General features: G+C 40.9%; 3 protein-coding genes across 11 annotated transcripts in view; 1 reads left to right on the top strand and 2 right to left on the bottom strand.

Annotated features, from left to right (window-relative positions):
- Nucleotides 1–6,643: 6,643 nt before the first annotated feature.
- LOC100704092 (achaete-scute homolog 4) lies at nt 6,644–11,545 on the bottom strand. 6 transcript variants are annotated; one of them, XM_013274669.3, is made up of 4 exons: nt 11,435–11,524; nt 11,273–11,292; nt 10,046–10,125; nt 6,644–9,951 (listed from the first exon to the last, which is right to left on the bottom strand). In XM_013274669.3, exons 1-4 carry the CDS (start codon nt 11,457–11,459, stop codon nt 9,408–9,410), a joined length of 669 nt encoding a protein of 222 aa, XP_013130123.1. In that variant the 5' UTR covers nt 11,460–11,524; the 3' UTR covers nt 6,644–9,407. The 6 variants fall into 6 exon arrangements, with proteins under 6 accessions (XP_013130123.1, XP_013130124.1, XP_025755687.1 ...); XM_013274670.3 differs by having other exon boundaries at nt 6,644–9,948; XM_025899902.1 differs by lacking the exon at nt 11,273–11,292 and having other exon boundaries at nt 11,435–11,545.
- prdm4 (PR domain containing 4) lies at nt 11,442–16,620 on the top strand. 3 transcript variants are annotated; one of them, XM_005455565.2, is made up of 12 exons: nt 11,442–11,529; nt 11,820–11,886; nt 12,093–12,208; nt 12,717–12,905; nt 13,000–13,770; nt 13,874–14,023; nt 14,132–14,250; nt 14,352–14,437; nt 14,526–14,653; nt 14,902–15,456; nt 15,540–15,708; nt 15,811–16,620. In XM_005455565.2, the coding sequence occupies exons 3-12, from the start codon at nt 12,094–12,096 to the stop codon at nt 16,166–16,168; spliced, it is 2,640 nt and encodes an 879-aa protein (XP_005455622.1). In that variant the 5' UTR covers nt 11,442–11,529; nt 11,820–11,886; nt 12,093; the 3' UTR covers nt 16,169–16,620. The 3 variants fall into 3 exon arrangements, with proteins under 3 accessions (XP_005455622.1, XP_013130122.1, XP_013130121.1); XM_013274668.1 differs by having other exon boundaries at nt 12,048–12,208; XM_013274667.1 differs by having other exon boundaries at nt 12,044–12,208.
- Nucleotides 16,274–22,280, bottom strand: part of sapcd1 (suppressor APC domain containing 1) — a 28,286-nt gene continuing 22,279 nt past the window's right edge. For both annotated transcript variants that reach the window (XM_025899903.1, XM_003450715.5), the window contains exons 2-4: nt 19,971–20,141; nt 19,378–19,533; nt 16,274–19,217 (exon numbers count right to left, since the gene is read on the bottom strand). In XM_025899903.1, the coding sequence (XP_025755688.1) occupies nt 19,128–19,217; nt 19,378–19,533; nt 19,971–20,141 (417 nt within the window). In that variant the 3' untranslated portion in view covers nt 16,274–19,127. The remainder of the gene's footprint in view (nt 19,218–19,377; nt 19,534–19,970; nt 20,142–22,280) is intronic.

The raw sequence follows: 22,280 nt of genomic DNA, 5'->3' as shown, positions 1-22,280 counted from the left end.
ACCACCGCGAAGATTCCTGGATGTAGTGAAGCAGGACATGCAGAGAAGTTGGTGTAATGGAGGGATACAAAAAACATGGTGAGATGGAGATAGATGATTCACTGTGATGATCCTAAAGGGAGCAGCTGATTAATCATTCATGATGCAGACTTCTCAAAAAATCCACCTAGAATCAGATGTTTTTAGCATCACCTTACTAATGGTCTGCTGTTTAAGACAGACTGATATTTGTGAATCATGCCTTATTTGCCTCAAGATCCAAGGCAAACTGTACACATTTTCAAGATTCAAGAGCACAAACAGACAATGTGGAAAATAGATAAATACAAATTTTAAAAATTAACAGCAAAAAGAAAAGAAAAGCTGTATTTGGAGGGAAAAGGCCAACAAATCCTCAGGTTGAACCATGATGGAGGGGGCATCAGGGTTTGGTACCTTAATTCTTGGTCACCTGGAAATCACCTTGAAAGCAGTGAAGGGAAAAGATAAACCTAAAATGTAACAGGAAATAATCAAGGCAGCAGCCTGTGAGCTGAAGCTAGAGAAAACAGTGTGTGTGTGTGTGTGTGTGTGTGTGTGTGTGTGTGTGTGTCTGTCTGGTATTTAAGGTTTTCAATATATCATTTTCAGATTTGGCTTGAAGATCACACCAAATATAAAAATTAGTGAAGACTTTATATTACCCACAATTTCTTTATATAGCGTCCTCAAACATTACAACAATATACTAGGCCTAGACCTTTTTCAACATGACAACCTACAACATTACAATGACGCCATAACAAAATTACACAGTGGATAAACATATACAGGGAGTGCAGAATTATTAGGCAAGTTGTATTTTTGAGGAATAATTTTATTATTGAACAACAACCATGTTCTCAATGAACCCAAAAAACTCATTAATATCAAAGCTGAATGTTTTTGGAAGTAGTTTTTAGTTTTAGCTATTTTAGGGGGATATCTGTGTGTGCAGGTGACTATTACTGTGCATAATTATTAGGCAACTTAACAAAAAACAAATATATACCCATTTCAATTATTTATTTTTACCAGTGAAACCAATATAACATCTCCACATTCACAAATATACATTTCTGACATTCAAAAACAAAACAAAAACAAATCAGCGACCAATATAGCCACCTTTCTTTGCAAGGACACTCAAAAGCCTGCCATCCATGGATCCTGTCAGTGTTTTCATCTGTTCACCATCAACATTGCGTGCAGCAGCAACCACAGCCTCCCAGACACTGTTCAGAGAGGTGTACTGTTTTCCCTCCTTGTAAATCTCACATTTGATGATGGACCACAGGTTCTCAATGGGGTTCAGATCAGGTGAACAAGGAGGCCATGTCATTAGTTTTTCTTCTTTTATACCCTTTCTTGCCAGCCACGCTGTGGAGTACTTGGACGCGTGTGATGGAGCATTGTCCTGCATGAAAATCATGTTTTTCTTGAAGGATGCAGACTTCTTCCTGTACCACTGCTTGAAGAAGGTGTCTTCCAGAAACTGGCAGTAGGACTGGGAGTTGAGCTTGACTCCATCCTCAACCTGAAAAGGCCCCACAAGCTCATCTTTGATGATACCAGCCCAAACCAGTACTCCACCTCCACCTTGCTGGCGTCTGAGTCGGACTGGAGCTCTCTGCCCTTTACCAATCCAGCCACGGGCCCATCCATCTGGCCCATCAAGACTCACTCTCATTTCATCAGTCCATAAAACCTTAGAAAAATCAGTCTTGAGATATTTCTTGGCCCAGTCTTGACGTTTCAGCTTGTGTGTCTTGTTCAGTGGTGGTCGTCTTTCAGCCTTTCTTACCTTGGCCATGTCTCTGAGTATTGCACACCTTGGGCACTCCAGTGATGTTGCAGCTCTGAAATATGGCCAAACTGGTGGCAAGTGGCATCTTGGCAGCTGCACGCTTGACTTTTCTCAGTTCATGGGCAGTTATTTTGCGCCTTGGTTTTTCCACACGCTTCTTGCGACCCTGTTGACTATTTTGAATGAAACGCTTGATTGTTCGATGATCACGCTTCAGAAGCTTTGCAATTTTAAGACTGCTGCATCCCTCTGCAAGATATCTCACTATTTTTGACTTTTCTGAGCCTGTCAAGTCCTTCTTTTGACCCATTTTGCCAAAGGAAAGGAAGTTGCCTAATAATTATGCACACCTGATATAGGGTGTTGATGTCATTAGACCACACCCCTTCTCATTACAGAGATGCACATCACCTAATATGCTTAATTGGTAGTAGGCTTTCGAGCCTATACAGCTTGGAGTAAGACAACATGCATGAAGAGGATGATGTGGACAAAATACTCATTTGCCTAATAATTCTGCACTCCCTGTATTAAAATCTCAAGTTTTTCAGCTTATAGAAGCCACAAATGCCCGCTAAATTTGGCTCCAATTATATGAATAAATATTAAAAAATACACCATTTTATTAAGTAATGCATCAAAGTCAAAGGTCAGGGTCACATGAATTAGAAAGCTTTAGTTTCCATAGGATCGTCTCAAAACCAATATATTCATCATTGGGCACTATGAGCACTTTCTTTGTTTGACCTTTTAAAACGATATACTATTTTTCAATATTGACAACACTGAGATCAGCATAAAACATCAAAGTAATTCCCTTTCACATCATGGTGATTTATGCTCACTGGGTGTTCTTGTTCAGGATTTATTACAGCCAGTATCTGGCAGTAAATTAAATCAATAAGGTCACATACTTTTATAAGTCAAACTACTTCGAGGCTTGTAGTTTAACTTTGATGAAGTACAAAACATTTGCTGTATGAAATTGTTAATCTGTGGTAAAATACAAAATATCAAGATGGTTTGCTGGTGGCGCAGTGTTTGCTTCCAACACCTAATCTCCATTTCTTTCTTTGTTTGCTTCCCCTCCTCTTCATAAAATTCGATTTCTTTCTGGTTCTCAACAGCATCTGTCTTTCTTCCTTACACTGGGTGAGCTGCTGCTTCAGAGCAGCATTTTCTGCAGCCAGCTCCTGGCTATCCAGAAGGGCATGGTGCAGGGTGTGCGGCATGCTGCTGGGAGCATGTCCATCATGCTGGGATGCAAAATCAGGCTGCACTTGTTCAGTGACTGAAAGACAAAAAAAATACACATGCAACAAATGCAAAATGCACATGTTTTGATTCACTAAAGACAGTCACTTAACACTAAGGTGAATTATTCTCAACAAGAACTGTATACTATTCACAAACCTGGGTCAACACACCTGAATCAAAGGATTAGTTCATTACCAGGCCTCTGGAGAACTTCAAGGTATGTTGAGGGGGTAATTTAGCCATTTAAATCAGCTGTGTTGGATCAAGGACAAATAAAACCTGCAGGATACCGGTCCTTGAGGCCTGGAGTTCCCCACCCCTTTGTTAAAGTGTAGATCTAATGGCCTTCAGGCTGAGTATGAGGCTACCAGTATGGGTCATTAAAACTCATCCCACCTTTCTTTCATCTTGGCCCTCCCTGGTAACTTTTTTTTTTTTTGATCCAATCACACAATTGTATTTGTACAGAGATAAGATGAACCAATCAAAGAATACTGGACTGTCCTAAACACTTTAAGAAAAAAAGTCTCTAATATTCAGAAAATCTTACCTCGCCTGTTGAGTTGGTGCTTATCTCCATGTTGACTAAACACAGACAGTGTAGAAGTACTAGTCCGAGTATTGTTGTAGTTTTGCTTCTAGTTTTGGTGCGTTTTCTGTAGTTTTCCTGGTTGTTCGCTGAGTTTCCTCTGAATCTACTAATCTAGAATTCTTTTATATCACAAACTGTATGTATACAAGAAAATAAAAGACAAATATTTACAGTATGTATACTACTGCTTACATTACAATATGTGACCAGCAGTACCTACAGTGCACATATCCTACTACACATGTAAAATGTAGTGAACTACAGGACCTGGATTTTCACCATATGTGGTGAGTGTGCTTTAACTTTTGTCCATCTGTAAATGTGATGGAAAAATAAGTATAATATTTTACCTTTACTTACATAGTAAAGTTGTATCACTATCCATTACATTCTCACATATCAATCATTTTAATAACCTGGATACGTGTGACTTAAAAAAAAACTTGTTTTTTTCAAAATGCAGTTTGAGATTGCAAATTAAGCATTGCATTTATTTCCCCCACTATACACTGACCAGCCACTTTATTTAGAACGCATGTTCAACTGTTCAAATATCTTATCAGCCAGTCACATGGTAGCAGCTCAGTGCTTTCAGGTATGTAGTCACAGTCAAGATGACTTGCTGAAGATCAGCCTGAGCAGCAGAATGTAGAAAAAAAAGATGATTTAAGTGACTGTGAAGTGAACATCGCACGATTGTTGTTGCCAGACTGAGTATTTCAGAAAATGCTGATTTACTGGGATTTTCCCACGTGACCATCTCTATGATCCCAAAATGAGAAACTGCCTTATTTAAAAGGCCAGAATACTTTGAGCTGTAGGAAGGCAAAAGTAACTGAAATAACCACTTATTAAAACCAAGGTTATGAGAGTTAAATTAAACTAAAAATTAAAACCTGTTATAGAAACAAACATTTTAGTTAACTAAATAAAAATAAAAACTAGAGCTGTAATAAATAAATTAAGATTAACTGAAGTGATTTTTTGAATTTTGGAAGATTAACTAGAATAAATTAAAAACATGGAGGAACTATGCTTTGTTTTAGTTGATGCAAGTTTGGTAAAATTTGTTATCACAACCTGCCTGATGAGGATTTGATTAACATGTTTGCAGAGACTTTGAATGTCTGCAAGACTGTGAGTTAACTGTCTTCAAAAAGTGTTTTGTATCACTTGATTTAGTGGCTTTTATTTTAATCTTGCCTTCAGCATATGCCCTCCATACCATATTAATTAAAAAGACTAAAACCATGACACTAATAAAAGCTAAACTAAAACACTTTCAAACAATAAAACCTAAACTGAAATGAGCAAACCCACTCTGGAAACTGAAACTCAATTAAAGTGTAAACAAAAAGCCAAAGTAAAATAAAAATAAAAACCAATTAGAAAGTAAAAAAATTATTATAACTTGGTTACAATCAAGATATGATAAAGAGCATCTCTGAACATGCAACAAGGTGAACACTGAAGCAGATGTCAGAGGAAAATACAGGCCAGACTGCAGATTAGCATTGAGGCAGCTGGTCTGCTGCAGCAGCAGAAGACCATTCTTCTGCTTGGAGTGGTCTTCTGCTGTTGTAGCAGAAGACCACTCCAGGTGCCACTCAGCAAAGAACAGGAAACTGCTCTTTACAATTTCCACAAGCAATGCTGAACAGAAAAAAATACACATTTTGATGATGCCAGCAACATGTTTTAATAAATTGGGCTACATATACCTCTGTGTTACATTACTGCTTTTTTTATCAACAATATGTCAGCTTTCAGACAGCGAGGACATCAGTGCATTTGTAAGCCACATATGCTTCTTGACGTAGGATTACAACAGATCAGTGTGTTCTTTGTTTTTCATCTCAGAATGTGGTGAATGTTTTGAGAATTTGACAGGACATGAACTTTTACTTTTGAGCCATGTTGTCAGAATGCACGCAAAGTGTGGTTTTGGCATTGTGTCCTGAAATAAACAAAGGTTCCCCGGGAAAAAAAAGATGTAATCAGCATGGCGGCATATGTTGCTCCAAAACCTGTATAGATTATTCTGCATTAATGAGGCCTTCACAGATGGGGAAGTTACCCACGACATGCACACAAATGCAATCTCACACCATCACAGATGCAGGCTATTCAACTGTTTGCTAATAAAGTTGAGCTATTTAAATGCAGGAGTTTTACTAAAGATTTTTTATGGTGTGGCATTACTCCTTTCAATAAAGTAAAGCAGCTGCTTCCCCCACTGCTGTAATAGTATGATGAACTAATGCTGATAAACTTGCTTTGCCACAAACACATGCTCTTTCAAAACATGTTTTTTAAGTTGAGCTCCACTTGTGTTTTTCTGCAGTTTGAGGAGGACACCTCAGCATCATTGCGTGCCCTGTTAGTCCCATTTCTTCCGTTTCCGTCCCTGGATGAGGGCTCTGTGTCTGAACATGCGGCAGCAACCTTTCCTGGTGGTCCCTTACTGATCTCACTGCAGCTGATAAACTTTATCGCGCCTAGTCATCGCGAACGTTTGCAGGAATTCTCTCGCCATGCGCTGCACGAATGTGTAGTCTTGCGCAAACAGGAATAGATCAGCAGGCTTAATATAGAGCTTAAACTTGCTTGTCTGATTGTATTCTAATTTCCTTCCTCATTTTTCTTCCACATTATTTTCTTGATTGTTTTCATCTTTCTGTTTTTGTGACTACATAATTGAAATCTTGCTTAGCATGCTTTTCACCACATTGTAAGGAATATAACCAATTGTTCTCAAGCGTGTGTTTACTAAGGGCCAATGGTGGCCCTGTGTGACCAGATGTTTAGAGGACAACAATCTTTGAGCAGTTGTTTTTGTTTTATTTTTTTAGTCCCTCAGATTCAAAAAACTGATTGTATAGGAGGTAAGGATGTGGAACACAATTTCCAAAAATAAAACACAATCCACATGATTCCTTACAACCGTTTCCTCTTTATTATGGGTTAAATCTCACGCACACATAGGCAACAAATTTCACACTGAAATAGAGAGGTGGATCCAAGGAATCTGTGCAGGAATCCGATTAGAATCTGCCTGTGTACTTCAGGAAAGAAAACATCCATTATGGCAGAAGCTTTAGTAGCTTCAGTAGTAGCTTCATGTTTTCCATCTTTAGAGTGCCGCTGAACCATCAAGCGCAGAGTACCAGCACTTGGCTAATTATTGGGTCTAATTCACATACTGCACTACCAAACGCCTTTTGTTGAGGGTTTGTCATGCTTTAGTGGAAATCAATGCCATTCTCCCCTATCTGCACGGTTCAGTTGGCCTGCACTCTGCAGGGCTTTCCAAATCCCCTTTAACTGTATACAATATCACTAATGTTTACTTTTTGGGGGTAAATTTGTGGTTTTGGTATTACAGAAAACGAGAAAGGGGCTGTTTCCATGCAGGCCAGCGGAGGTTGGGAGCATAAACATGCAAATAGTAGAAGTAGAGACGAATGTTTCTAGAGTTTCCTCTTATGAAGCTGAGGGTTCCCTGATAAATGCATTCCTCAAGATATTAGAGGGCAAAAACTTCCTGAGTACCATGAGATATTAAGTAGGTAGGTGGTCTTTGAAGAACATTTAGGTGCAAAAAAAGGAAAAAGAGAGAGATACTTTCTTCTGAATGGATGCTTCATGCTTAAGGAGTGCTTGGAAAACTGCTTTAAAAGCACAGTTTTGCAAACTACCATTTCACACTGCCAAAAAAATCAACTGTGCTAATCTACACTGCACAAACTGCTTGACAATGCTGAATATTTATTACAAAAAATAAAAGTTAAATGCCAGAAAAAAAAAAGCGAAAAAAAAAGAGTACCTTGGTATTGTCAGCTCATACATAAAGCAGTGAGATAAAACACTCAGAATTCACAGCTTACAAATGACAAGGTAGATGTCATCATTGATTACTGTTCATCTTCAGGCTTGGCTTAAGAAGGTTTTTGTCCACAGTGAACACTGAGCAGCAAATGGCCTTTAGCGCAAGATTCTCAGCAGTCAGGGTGGGAGAAAAAGGGCTTATCAGAAGGGCTACAGTTACAACAGAGAAGCAACAGCAAAGTAAAAATCCTCAATTTTCTGTCATGGCCAAAAGCGTTTTCATAGTTACAAATATATCAGAAGACTAACTGAATTCTTGAGCTGATATTAATGTGCGGCAAGTTCAAACGCAGTTAAATAACCACTTTAATGACAACTAAAGTGGTTAGTTGTTTTATGTTTTCAACTTATTGTTTTATATTATTACTTAATTTTTATTTCTGGTTTTGTTGTGATTTTTATTTGTAAAAAGTGTTATATAAATACATTTATTTACTTAACTAGTTCAGGAGCAGATTTGAGATTGCATTTCTCCCATTTTTTTTATGAATATATCAATAGCCGCTCGTTCTTGAAACAAGATGAGACAGAGCGTGTTGTTGTTACATAACAAACCAAAGAGAATAAAATCCACTCAATAGAAACCTTGTGTGTCAAAGCAGAATGATAGCATCACCTTATTCCATTGATTAGATGGAATAAGGTTTTCTGATTGCACAACCAAACTGCCCATGCGCGAGGCTCAGAAAAGTCCAAACAGCAGATTTTTTGAGTTGCTTAATCATTCAGTGCATGATTGTACATGCCACCTTAGACCTGTGCACGGGAAAGCCATTATTTTTTAACTTACATAATGGAAACCGTTTATTTGTATCTAAATCCAGCGCTTTAAAACTGAGGAAAACATTTCAAAGTAACCGGGGAGCAAAGAGACTGTCAACATGTGATGTGCACCCCGAGGTTCCACAATAAAAGGTGGAATAAGTTCCAGCTCCTCCGTGACATTGAATTAAATAAGCAGTTAAGATGGCAGAAGGATGGATAAAAATGGGACTCTGACACAGCAAAGTTGGACATAGGCCAGATACACACATGTTATTTGGGCTGGACCTGTTAAAATTCCCCTTTCCATCAGTGGAAAGACATTTAGCTAAACATTTAATCCCTGAGATGTATTAGTATAAGAAAAAGAAGTGTTGAATATGTTAAATTACAGAAAAAGCTCTGGTAGCTATTACTGTACTGTATGCGATTACGGTAGCTATTAAAAAAAACACAAGCAAACTTAAATTTCTATAGTGGATAAACAGGAACCTTTGTCATTTTATCTGTTACATATCATTTGGGTGTAGTATGAATGGAAAAAGGGGAAGTCTTTATCCAAAGAAAAAGCTGTAAACGTTATGAAAAGTTACAGTTAAAAGTTCAAAATCTATGCACTTGCTTATAATTTCCAAAGCGCTCATTGGGGTAGATTTGAGTCTTTGCCAGGCCAATTCTGGCCCCCTGGCCTTATGTATGACACCCTTGCTCTAAAGTCTCTCTAAAGAAGTGACTTGTAAACATTTCGCAAGGGGGTTATGTTTTAGTTAAAAGCAAGCTCACTAACCTTGTTGATACTTTTCAACCACAAAGAGCTTGTAACATGTGGCAAAAAAAATAATTGAACGTTAATGATTTAAAAACAAAAAACAAACAAACCTCAATTTAATGATGACATAAATGAGCTGGGATTATTTTGTAACATGTACCTTATCCGAAAGTGAAGAAAGACATTATTATTTCATTGACTGCATGATATAAAAATAATATGACTCAATAATAATTACAGCTCATCTTTACTGTCCCTTTTTCCTTTTTACACTTTGATCATACACAGCAGGTCTGAGTGACAGGCAGGGCTATTTAAACAACATCCCCGCTTTCGCTTAGGCTGGTTTGGGTTTCTCCATCGCTAGTGCACTCCGAGCTCTGCTGTAGCCGCTCGAGTTTGCGCGCCCCTCCGAGTGATACCTCCACCCCGGAGACGTTTACATCCAGCAGGCTCTGGAGGTGTTTGATATAGTCAATGGCCGCACGCAGCGTCTCCACTTTGCTGAGCCGTTTGTCGTCGAACTCGTGAGGCAGGTGCTCCCGGAGGCGCGCGTAACCCTCGTTTACGCAGCGCACCCGGTGTCGTTCCCGTTCGTTCCTTTTCCGGATAAACGCGGGCTCGAAAGAGTAATCGCACACACCGAGGGGTCCGTGAAAGGGGATGTAGGAGAATCGTCTGCAGGGTAATCTCTGTCCGTGCACGGGATCAAAGTAGGCGTCCAGGTGGCAGGGCAGTCCGAGGCGAAGCGCGTCTTGACAGTGCGCTCCGCTGTTGTCCATGGAGATGCTGTGGAGAGCCAGCGGACGGACGAATGAAATGTGCTCCATCATCCCCTGACTGTGGAAAGCCATTCTGCTGAAATAACAAGAAAAAATATATTTTATCATAAAGTCAGAGGGTATTACATTGACTCAAACCATCCAGCATCAAATGAATCGTTTCAACTCACCTCGTCAGAGCCTCCTTACAACAACCATCACTGGTGTGTGTGCGAGTTTCCTTCTGAATTTTGCTGATGAAACGTGTTATCTTTAAAAGAAAAAAGAAAGAAAAGAAAAGAAAACAACAAAGTCGGCTGCCCTCGATGTAGTCAGTGACAGCTGTTTGTTGGGGGTTTTGAGGCTGCTGACATGGGTGGGTGTGATCCTGGGCGGAGATGAAGCCATGTAGCTTTTCTCATCAAGATAAAATTGTTTACACAACGTTTTCTTCCTTCCGCTAACAGTGTGAAGCAGTTCTCAGCAGGACAAAAAAAAAAAAAAAGATTGGAAAATTTTATTGGCTTATAACTAATTTTCAAGTTAAGTTATTCAACAGTTAGCCTGATGGATGTTGGATAAAATATCCCAAAGTCATCTATCTTTGTTTTCTTTTTTCTTGTTCAATAATGATAATAGCTGACTTTTGCAAGTGACTATATGTGCCTGAAGTCCTAATCCAACAACAAAATATGAGTTGAAGGTAGCATTTGTATGTAAAACCATCATGAAACATCATAACATGAAGTTATTTGTTCCATATGATAGCAATCAATCTTTCAGTGGCAAGAAAATTGGAGGAAATAAGGCCAACAACGCCACCTGGGGAATTGGACTTGTGGAAACTAATTTAATAATTGTGAAACTTATCACCAACTGGCAGTAAAAGCACATACATTCCTCAATGTCACGGCAGAGGAGTGTAAGATTAACTTCAAGTTTATCTGACAAATCAGTAAATCAAGAACAAGACTGGAGCAGCAATAGAAGAAGAAAAATAAAAAAAACAAACCCCATAGAATTAGATAATTAAAATATTACCTTTTATAGTATTTTTTATTTAAAAGAAGAAGAATATGTCTCTTAGAATAGTAAAGAGTCTAAATAAGCTTTTACTAAATAGAAAAAAACCCAAGAACTTTTCTGTCATTTCATTGTCTACTATTTACCTACTTTAGTGAATGACTGTATGAGTGACTGTGTGTGTGTGTGGGGGGGGGGGGCGTTCTTTATTAGCAGGAACAGCTGGAAATCTTATAAAAATACAATTAAAAGAACAAAACTTTATACCCTCCACCATATCTCATATCTTCCGTCCAGCGTACCAGACTGGACTCTTTGCCGGGCCGATTCTGGCCCCCGGGCCCTATGTTTGACACCTCCGAACTACAGCCTCCTCTTTGCGTGTTCCTACTCACCAACATCATTCCCTGGGCAGCTAAACAAGCACCAAGGGAAATAAAATAAAGCAAACAAGCGTTTCCTAGTTACATTTTTCACTAAGAAACACCGCACAGATTTATTAAAACATAAGCATAAGGATAAAGGTAAACTAGGAGGAGGTTATCCCTCTTACTGACCTGTGATCAGCCGACGAGCCTCCATCTTTGTACGTTACGGCGCATGCGCCGGGAGGCAGTACTGTCATGGCCCAGGTCATGGAGGTATTGTGTTGGTATGTTGTTGTTTTCATGGCTTTTCCTTTTAAAATCATCAACGTTTCAGCAGCGAAGCAACACTTACGGACGTGTCGAGTAACACGTGTAATACTGCCCAGCAGAAAGAGCTCGAACAGAGCTAACAGTGCGGCCAGTCCGGAGATGTTGGGCTAACTAGCTAGCTAGTTGCAAAGCTTTTTTTTCCTTTTTCTTTTTTTTTTATCTGATAACGTTACTTTAGTTTTAGCTTCTTTGTCAGTGTCATGCGCTTTAAATTTATTTCAAGCCTGCTCTCTTTAATTCGCAGGGACACACATGTAGGATCACCACTCAGATGTACACGGCTACTGCAGGACCTCAGTTGTTAAATTCAGGTAAGTTTGTGCCCTTTGTAATTAATCTCTGTGCACATTGTGTGCTTTCTGTTTATTACTAAACGCTTTCCTTCAGAAAAAAAGATGGTCGCCAGGTTGATACAATAACCTTTTCACCCCCTCACCCTCCCAAAATCTGCTTATTTGTGTATGTTAGCTAGCTTTCTGGCTAAACGCTCAGGCTGCCTCTGATGTTGACTCTCCAGGATGAATGACATGAACCTCAGTCCTGTGGGCATGGACCAGCTCAGCGTGCCCTCAGTGAGTGCCAGCCACCTGGGTCTGCCCACCTCCCCCACGCACAATCCCATTCCCACTCCAGGTATGGAAGACGCTGCCTTTGTCTGATGATAAATACTTTTACTTTAGTAATTAGCTAATAATAAGTGGGAATCTTTTATTATTACTGTGCCTTGTAGACATTTTCATGCTTTCATTTGGACTCTCTGTATCTGGACAAATGCGGACGTTCTTTCTGTGCCTCTCTCCAGCGTAAATGCATCCATCACGTGCTTGATCCCTGTTAATGAAGGTATCAAGCTTGAAAACACCCTGACAATCCTCACATATTTACAGAGATACAATATGGGTTGTGTAGAGGCCTGCTCAGACTCTTGGGGCATACATGAATGTGTCCAGATTTCTGTTGTCAGTGTTAACGCGGTTTCATGTCCTAATTAAACAGCTATTGATAGTTACTTTTCACTTTCTAGCTGGAGTATAAAATGTGTTTTTTTGCACATAGATCATATTTTTCGTTTGCATATTATTCTTTGTTCTTGTCTCAAGCTTCAGTGTGTATTTACCTGTTCTTTGGTTGGGGAGTTTAGGTATGCCAGTGGCCATCCCCAGTCTGGGTCCTTCCCTTGGTTCTCTCCCTTCAGCCTTGTCTCTCATGCTCCCCATGGGTCCACTGAGTGACAGAGGGGTGATGTGCGGCCTGCCTGAAAGGAATTACTCCTTACCTCCTCCACCATACCCTCACCTGGAAAGCAGCTACTTCCGACACATACTGCCAGGTGGGTTGAGATTTCTCAGAACACTCGTCTACAGGCGAGGGCAATGTTTAATTTAAGTTGTATATCCCACACGGTCTCTGTCTTTGGTCTACAGGGATTCTGTCCTACCTGGCAGACCGTCCTCCACCTCAGTATATTCATCCCAGCAGCCTTAACATGGATGGGACCCTGTCTGTGCCCAGCAACAATTCTTCAGGTCTGGACCCCTACAGTGGCCCCGGAGGCCCGCTGGAGCAGGGCCTGGTGCCCATGGACTCCAGACAAGTTAGTGGTCAGGCAGACCTTCACCAGACAGGTGCTCATGAGCTGGACTCTACAGGGCTGGCCATGGAGTCACGTGTCAGCAGTCCCATGTCTCCTGAACGGATGGGGGAGGAATTGGCCTCAATGGATGGAGTCGGAGTAGTGCCGGTGCCTGACACCCAGCAGCAGCTCGGAGGGGGAAGGCAGCCCCAGCCTCATGAGGGCCTGACAGGGGTGGACTCTTCAGGTGGGGTGATGCCTCTGCATGGACCCCCTGTGCTCGAATTGCCAGTGGTAATGGAACAGGATCACATGGGGGGGCGAGTGGGCAACTCGGGGGGAGGGGGAGCAGGAGGACTCGGGGAGCAGCTCCACACGAACGGAGAGCTGAACTCAGGCGTAGTAAGTGTGGTACTCACTGGCTCCATGGCCAACCAGAACCAGCTGGAGCCTGTGTCTCTGCATGGACACTCTGGGATGGGGCTGGAGGCCGTTAACGTGTCCCCCATCACTGCTGAGGTTTCTCTGGGGCCGGAAAACAACCTGGTGCTGGTGAACTCGACGCTGCAGCTCGAGGATTCCTCCTCCAACAAGGAGAACATGGTCAACGCTTACAGCATCTGTGAGTTTCTAATTTTAAGTCTCTTATCCATGAAAAGATGGATGCAAGTAAAATTGATAGCTTATGGAGAAATCTTTAACGGTAATGTGCATTTTTGCTTTAGGGTGCACACTGTGTGAGTGCTCATATACCTCAGCCTGTCCTGAGCATGGCCCAGTCACTTTCATCCCAGATGCTCCCATCCAAAGCCGGGCTCGCCTCTCTCTCCCACGTCCACTGTGCCTGCGTATCTCTGTTGCAGACGAACCACTCGGTAAGAAAAGTAACTCCTTTAAATATGGTTTTGGTGATTATTAATGAGGACAGACCTTAGATGTTACTCTAAGCTCATGTTTAAATGTGCATGCGGTCGCACTCATAGGAGTTTTTGCACGGGACGTCATTCCACCAAGGACCTGTTTTGGACCAATGGTCGGCCAGCATTGTAGCAACGTGGACCTCTCTGATTGGCCGGAAAAGGAAACACCTCAAATATGGAAGGTTAATCTTGTGGCCCTTTGTTAGGAGTGCAGTTGCCATATTCAATACAAAACCACGATGAAAGCATGGGAACGCATGATAAACACGTTTTTCTGTCACAGATGTACCACAACAACGTGCTAGAGTTCTGCATCGTGACAACAGATGAGAACGAATGCAATTGGATGATGTTTGTCCGCAAAGCTAGGTGAATGCTCGTGTTTTTATATGCTATTGTTGCCTACATTACCCACAGTGCAAATTAAAATTAACATGTTTTTTGTTTGTGTGCCCAGGACACATGAAGAGCAGAATCTGGTGGCGTACCCTGCTAACGGTAAACTCTTCTTCTGCACAACCACTGAGATCCACCCGGACCAGGAGCTGCTCTTCTATTACAGCAGAGACTACTGCAGGCTGATGGGTGAGCGGACATGACTAAATATGTCTAACTCTCTGTATAAAGTTAAGGAAACCTCATTTAGTATGAGTGTGAGTAAACAGCTGAACCCATTGTCTAACCCTACACTGGTGCAGTGGGTCCTAGGTACCTCCTGGTACACAATAATCATGTGGTGAGAGTATGTAGGCAGTTCATGGAGGATGAAGGAATTGATGCCATCGATTGGCCCACACTCTCAACTCTCTAACTTTCTTTTCTTTGGTTCACAGGTGTTCCTCAGGTACCCGAGGGTCAGATCTGCCAGTGTGGCAAAGAGTGCTCCTCCTTCTCTGACCTTAAGTCTCATCTTGGCAGCCATAACAGTAACCACAGCCATACCCAGCCTCCACACAGCCACAGCCCATCACAGCAGGACCACAATCAACAACAACAACCACCATCTCAGCAGCAACAGCAACAGGAGCAGCAGCCACAGCAACACTCTCACCAAGAAGAGAAGCTGACAAATGAAACCTCTAGCTCCTCCTCTTCCCCGTGGCCCTGTCACAACCCTGCTGCAGGGCAGACAAACACTGACAACGGCGCCAGCAGCGGGGGTGGCAGTGATAGAAACTCTGATAACATTACCTCCAGGGCAAAAGGTCAGGGCCACGTTCGGGAGAAGAAATTCAAATGCAGCATGTGTACCCGGGCGTTCATTACATCCACTAAACTCAAGGTGCACTTCATGGGCCATGTGGGTATGAAACCTCACAAGTGCGAGTACTGTAGCAAAGCCTTCAGTGACCCCAGCAACCTCAGGATGCACCTGAAGATTCACACAGGTAGGTGCAGCGTAAATCGTGTAACTTCAGATGCTCGGCACACAAACTGATTAACGAAAGCACACATGTTTTCGCGCTGACAGGTCAGAAGAACTACAGATGCACAGTCTGCGAGAAGTCGTTCACCCAGAAGTCCCACGTGGCATCGCACATGCTCATCCACACCGGGGCGGAGAAGCTCAAGTGTGACCTCTGCGATCGAGCGTTCATCAGGAAACACGACCTGAAGCAGCACATGTTCTCTCACACACAGTGCGTCACTTCATTGCTTTAAAAGTCAACAGATATATTGTACTCTCAGAATCCAAAGTGTCTAATACTTGTTTTTAAATCTCTTTCATTTCTCAATGACAGCGAGCGGCGGATTCAGTGCCCAAAGTGCAACAAACACTTCCTCAAGACCAACCACCTGAAGAAGCACATGAACTCTCACGAGGGCCGCCGAGACTTTGTGTGCGAGAAGTGCAACAAAGCCTTCCTCACCAAATACCACCTCACGCGCCACCTCAAGATCTGCAAAGGGCCCAAGACAGAAAGGGGGTCCCGCAAGGAGCAGGACGCTGACGACGAAGATGAGGAAGAGGAGGAGGAGGAGGAAGAGGATGACGGCAGAAGAGGAAGAGAGAGACTGGTTGACTCGGCCAATAGCGAAGACTGCGGTTTAGATGTCGGTGGATATAACTCTGAAAAGTCCCTGTCACCCCCTCACTGACAACACTGTGCCTGTTGAGACGTTTTATTTATTTTATTTCACAAAACTATCGATGTTTACCTCTCGTTTTTGCCAAATATAACTTTCTGAAAATATAATAACATATTTGGCCATCAGTACAATTAAACTGCAACATTTTTTGTCTAGTTTCCCACAAAAGCTGCTAAAATAATCTGAGATCTGACTGTATTTCTGTAACACTTTTCTCTCTTCTCATGACTCAGGCCTGTGTAATTACTGGTTTTCGGGTTTCATATAAGCTATCATTTATTCATTATTTTTCCCTTAATCTTAATTCTTCAGCTCACTCAGTAATGTGGCTGATAAGCCTTTTTTGCTACACAGTAATATGGTGGGCATTTATGGTGTATTATCCCACACTGAGTGTTAAAGTAATGTCGCAGCTCCATACTGTGTAATGCATATTATAATAAACGAACAGCTGTGTTATAGAGCAGACTGATTTTTTTTTTTATGTGATGTCATCTCATTAAGTTGCAAAGAAAATTTGGCAACTTTTTTTCAAAATCCTGCAAATCTGATAACTCAAGGACATCACCTAGGACTTTCAAATTCACACCATTCGCGCTTTACCAAGAGAGTGAAGGGTAGCACTGCTGACGTCAGCATTTTTTAGTACTGTTAACAAATTGTAGAGCATGTTTTTGTGACGTATGAAGTCGAGCATGCCAGCCAGGAAGTAATGGCTCAATTACACTTGAGTAAAACTAGGAGTAAAAATAATGAGAACCATCAGTGCTGCCCCTCAGCCTCCTGATAAATGCACCAGGAAATGATAAATTCATTTGAAAGTCTTCTTGAGGATTTCCCTCTTGAGTTATCAGATTTGCAAGATTTTTAGAAAAACGTTACCTTAAGGTCCAGGTCAGCGAGATTTTAACACCGCTGAGATTTTTAGGTGATGCACCTATGGTATAGATTTGAAAATCCCTAATTGCATTGTTCTCAAGTTACCTTGTTCAAGAAGTTGGGTGTCCATGCTACCTGTCTGCCCACCTGCCAACAATACCTCATCAGCCTTCCACAGTGGAGGGGTAAAAGTGAGTCTTGTGACTAGGAAAATCATAGTGTTTGCTCAGTGATTGCACTGATTTTTTTTTTTTTTTTTTTTTTGAATTCTGTAACCGACCACTTTAGATTGTAAGGCAATTGCACAGGTTGCCTGGTGGGAGGCAACATGTCTCCAAACTAAGAAAAGAAACTTGGGGTTAGTATCTTGCCCAAGGATATTTGGCATGCGGACTGGAGCAGCCAGGGATTGAACCAGCAGCCTTCCAATTTGTAGATGTACTTCCTGAGCTACAGCCATGCCTACTTATTGTGAATTCTAGTAAATGCAGACAGCAATAGATTTATTTTTTTTAAAATTACAGCTAATCGCAATATTTCCATAAACAGAATGGATTTAATTGCCAGTTTGATTTCATTGAATGAAAGCTGAGTGAAACCAGACTGACTGCTCTGAAGAGAACTCACTGTGACCTGGTTCCCATCTTTGAAGCAACCACTTCAAAATACCACCTTAAACCATTGTCCCCTCACGTATTACTTGGGCGTGACTTGACCAATTAACCAATACCTACCTATTATATGTCAGCTGATCTATCTATGAAGTTTTGACTGGTTAATTTGAATTTTTTTCTGTTTCCTGTCTTGTATTTAAGCAATTTTCTACAATGTTTTACTATGACCCTGATGAAGGCCAAAAGCTGAAACGCGTTGGTCAATTATTAAAGTTGTTCATCTTCCCTCAAGTGTTGCTGGAGTTCCTGCATTGTGAATTCCCTCAGGTATTTCTCACAGTCCAGGTCCTGAGGTGGCAAAGCAGCCCAAAACCATGATGCCATTTGTCTTTTGTGAATTGATGATCATTCTTTTGTTCACTTTTCCACCAATGTGAATCTCTGTACTTCTTAATAAGTGATCAGTTACTGGTTGTAGCAGATGGCTGCCCCTCTCTGAGCCTGGTTCAGTTTGAGGTTTCATCCTGTTAAAAGTAAATTTTTCTTCCCACTGTCGCCAACTGCTAACTCGTTGGATGTTGTGTGATTGTTGGGGTTGTATTGCTAAAAATATAAATATAAAACACCTTGAGGCAACTAGTTTTGTGACTCAGTGCTATATAAATTACATCGAAATGAACGTAACTAAAACTGAGACCTGGGCTAGTCTCTCAAATTTGTAAGCCTTTATTATAAAGAGATTACTTTGCTTCAAGTGTCTTTTGGAGAAGTCCTAAACACAGAGGCTCACTTATTGGACTTACTCAGTGCATTCAGTAAAGGAAAAAAATACATTTGCTCATGTGGTATCAGTTTAGTCATGTTGTTTCCATTTCAGACAGTATCTCCAAACATGGAAACATTTCATTTCATAAAGAATCAATGCAGTGATCCAGGTGTATCTATTATTCAACTGTACGTCTACATACAACTGAATATATTCACAGAGTCTCTTACAGTTAGAGTGTGAGTTATTCACGTGCCAAGCTAGCACATTTACAGAAACTAGAAGGTGTTACGGTTCAAATGAAGCCTCGTGCATCTTTTTCTGAACTTGCAGTTGTTATTTAATATACTTTTACATTTTAATTAGACCAATAGTGCAGGAACAAATTCGTGGAAATGCTTGGATGTTGACATAATCCTAAATGTGTCATCAGCAGCAGAGAGCATAAAGAGGTCAACGTTAAATGATAGTCATGAGGAATTAACAAATAAAGTCTGTCGCTGAGTCACTGCAGCACATTTAACACGTCAGTCAAGTTATTCAAAAACCTTCCAGTCAGGCTGGTTCACTGTACTGCACACAAAGCAAAGAAAAAAATTATGTATCATTTACTATCATTTATTAATTTAAATACATATTTACATGCAAATAACTGTATGACATCCAGTTAAATGTAAGTTTGGGGTGTAATACATGTGTCAGCTTATAGTCAGCAGTTCTTCAGTGCATGGAGTTGATTGAGGAGAGCGTGTTTTTCCTGTTCTAACAAGGATATTTGACAGTTCTTGTTCTTCACCTCCTGTTAAACAGGAAAAATGACAATGTTACACAAAGGGACAAATTATAAGAACGCTGATGCAAAACTTATTCATGTAACTATATTAAAAGCTGTTAAAGAAGATGTTTCAATATTTAATTAAAATTTATTTCTCCCACCTCCCTGAGGGTTGTTTCTTTACCTGAGTCAGTACTGAGTTGTGCCACCGGAGGTCACTGTCTGCCACTGCTTCAAGCAGAGAGGGGTTGCTGCTGGTCATGGCGTTGGGCTCACTCATCACAGAGCCCAGCGAACCGTTCACCCGCTGGATACGAGACCTGAGGAGGCAGGAGCGAGCCTGAGGACAGGCACACAGAACTGTTAGTGGGCTTAGAAACACCCGAATGGATGCCAAGCATAAGTCTCATCTTCATGATTGGTGAGGAATGCTCTCACTAACAGATGAAAATGAAATAGATGCCTAAAATGATGTCATTACAGGAAATGTTTGTCGTTTAGGAATGAGGCTGAACTCTTGCACATATTTTCAGATATTGACCACTAAACTTGGACGCTGTGCATGCTAAAATTTATGGTAAGGCGTGATGCAACTTCCATCCTTCATCCTCGACAATAAGGCAGCCAGTTGTGATTCATGTTGCTTTTATACCACCATACGAAGTGTTACAATTACAAGCCTTTTCGAAGTCAGAAGGAAGTTAAGACTGTAATCATCCATCGTTATTAAACATGACAGCCTCATGTCAGTAAAATCAAAGAGGCCCTTCTCTGTACCTCTGCTCCATCCTCATTTCTGGAGACAAACCCACTTCTGCTCTCGATGCTATCCTGCCAAGCCCTGTTCTCCTCCAGCCGCTGGAGATACCAGAGCCGAGCCTTCTCCAGAATCTCCAGACCAGACCACAGAGCGTCCTTCTCCTTCTCCAGATCCTTCAACCGTTTAATCTGAAACACAAAGAAGCCAAATGAAATGGAAAACTTTGGATTTGTGCTGAGTTATATGATAGAACCAGTTTTGGTATGTCCCTGTGTACTAGGCTAACATGTTTGACCTTCAGTCTCATGTATAGAAGCATGTAAACCAGAGGCCCTGAGGCACTGTGTACCAGGCAACACTAAGCAGCAGGTGGCCTTTAGCTCTTTTGTCTATGCTCATCGGGGTTACAGGCTCTTTAAATAGGCTGAAACAAAGTGTTTCAACACAGTGTTAAAAACCCCCAGAGAAACATGACATGTGGCGGTGGAGATTCATGACTTCAGAACATTAGAGTCACTGTAATCTCAACGACAGTGAGGCAGAAAAGAATAACATTAGAAACTCATGTGGTTTAAGTAGATGAACTGACTCTATTCTCTATTTTAAAGTTAACAGTCTAAATTTATTCTGGGTCGGCTGCTGATCGTTAGTAGATTTACTGCTAACAGAAAACTGGTTTAGCTGAACCTCCAACAGGAAGCTGTGAAGATCGAGCTTGACATGTGGGAATGTGTCACTGGGATGACTGTAGAGTCACGCTACCCCGAATACAGCAAAGATAGAAATGACTGAACGCAACACGACTCAACACACGCACTTTATACATACAACGTGCATCACATTTACGTGAAAATTCAACTTCTCTGAAAAACACACAGTGAGTGAGTTTGCTGTTCAAATGGAAAACAAATTTTAAAAGCTAGAAGTATTAATGAGACATGCTCTTAATCTGAATATTGCTACCATAACCTCTTAATCCATGGCTGTCAACCTTATGTTATCAGTTTGCCACATATGATTCAGTTATGATAGTTAACCAAAAATGTACATTATGAAAACATTCAACTCTCTGAGAGCCTTGAGAAAAATGAGATCAGGTTTAATATTATCTACAAGTTTGTCACATTGAGTCGGCTTACTGTTATCACAAACAAAGACTACATTTAAAAAAAGAAAAAAGAAATGAGAAAGCATATACAGTCCTGCTGTTTTCATAATTTGCAAAACCAACCACTGAGCTGGTTATCTGTTAGTGAGAAAACATGCTCATGCACATTTGCTCTATAGTTTTCTCTGTTTCCTCAGTTTCCCTACCACAAGAGAACAACTGCAACATATCATGGCACTTCCACAGACAGTATCAAGGATTAAAGTAATCACCATGACGTCCTCCAATGGTTTTGGACTCAGCTGCCATATATGGAAGAAAGGGTGGAGCCCTAATTTATCAAGCTAACTCTAGCTAGTTTGGTCAGAAAGCTGCATTCACAAACTGTTTGGGTGCAGGAATATATTAATTGAGCCAATTAATGCTGAGACTAACAAGCCAATTATACAGGCAGGTGAGTTATTAAAAAGAGAAAACCATCCACACAGGCCCAAACCCTATTTTGTACCAGACAGTAAATATGCTTTTTAATCTCTAAATTTCAACCTTTCAATATATGAGTCTGTGGAGATTAACTTCATTTTGGTGCCAGCCTCAAGTGGCAGCTACAGGAAGTGCAGTTTTTGCCACTTTTTCAGCTCTGGAGTTTGCCCCTTGGTAGCACCTACTAAACTTCTCTCTCATGGATAAAAATATAATTGAAGCACTGTTTAAAATATAGTTCTTGTTCTTCACTTTCTTTTAAATTATCGGTTGAATGGTGACTGATATCACTGCACAGATATCAGGCTGATCTTATTTTTGATGCCTGGTGTGATTTTCTGATGGTTGTAGTGTGTTGCAGGGTACACCATCAAGACTATAGCTGTAATAACTAACTACAAACTATTTCAATAGTCAATCGTTTTGTTAATTAGGTCATTTGACATGGGTTGCAGGAGTTTGTTACTTATTATTTGGCTCATAAGTGTAAACCTTTTTTTCTTAAATGTTAATAATGCAATAATAGGATAGTTTAGAAATGCTGTCTTCACATATTTTATTCAGCAGAGCAGCTCCAACATTTATCTCAGCACTGTTTGCAGCACATGCAGCGGAGTAGCATCGCAACTGAACAGAGGGTGGTGCATCATCATTATATGAATCCAAAATATGTCTTTTCAATTAACAAAGCCGTTCCCCAATGGTGTGTTGAGACACACTTGTGTGCTTTGAAGCA

This window comes from Oreochromis niloticus, linkage group LG17 (assembly GCF_001858045.2).
Source record: "Oreochromis niloticus isolate F11D_XX linkage group LG17, O_niloticus_UMD_NMBU, whole genome shotgun sequence".
Classification (NCBI taxonomy): Eukaryota; Metazoa; Chordata; class Actinopteri; order Cichliformes; family Cichlidae; genus Oreochromis; species Oreochromis niloticus.
This window is presented reverse-complemented; position numbering and strand designations above follow the sequence as displayed.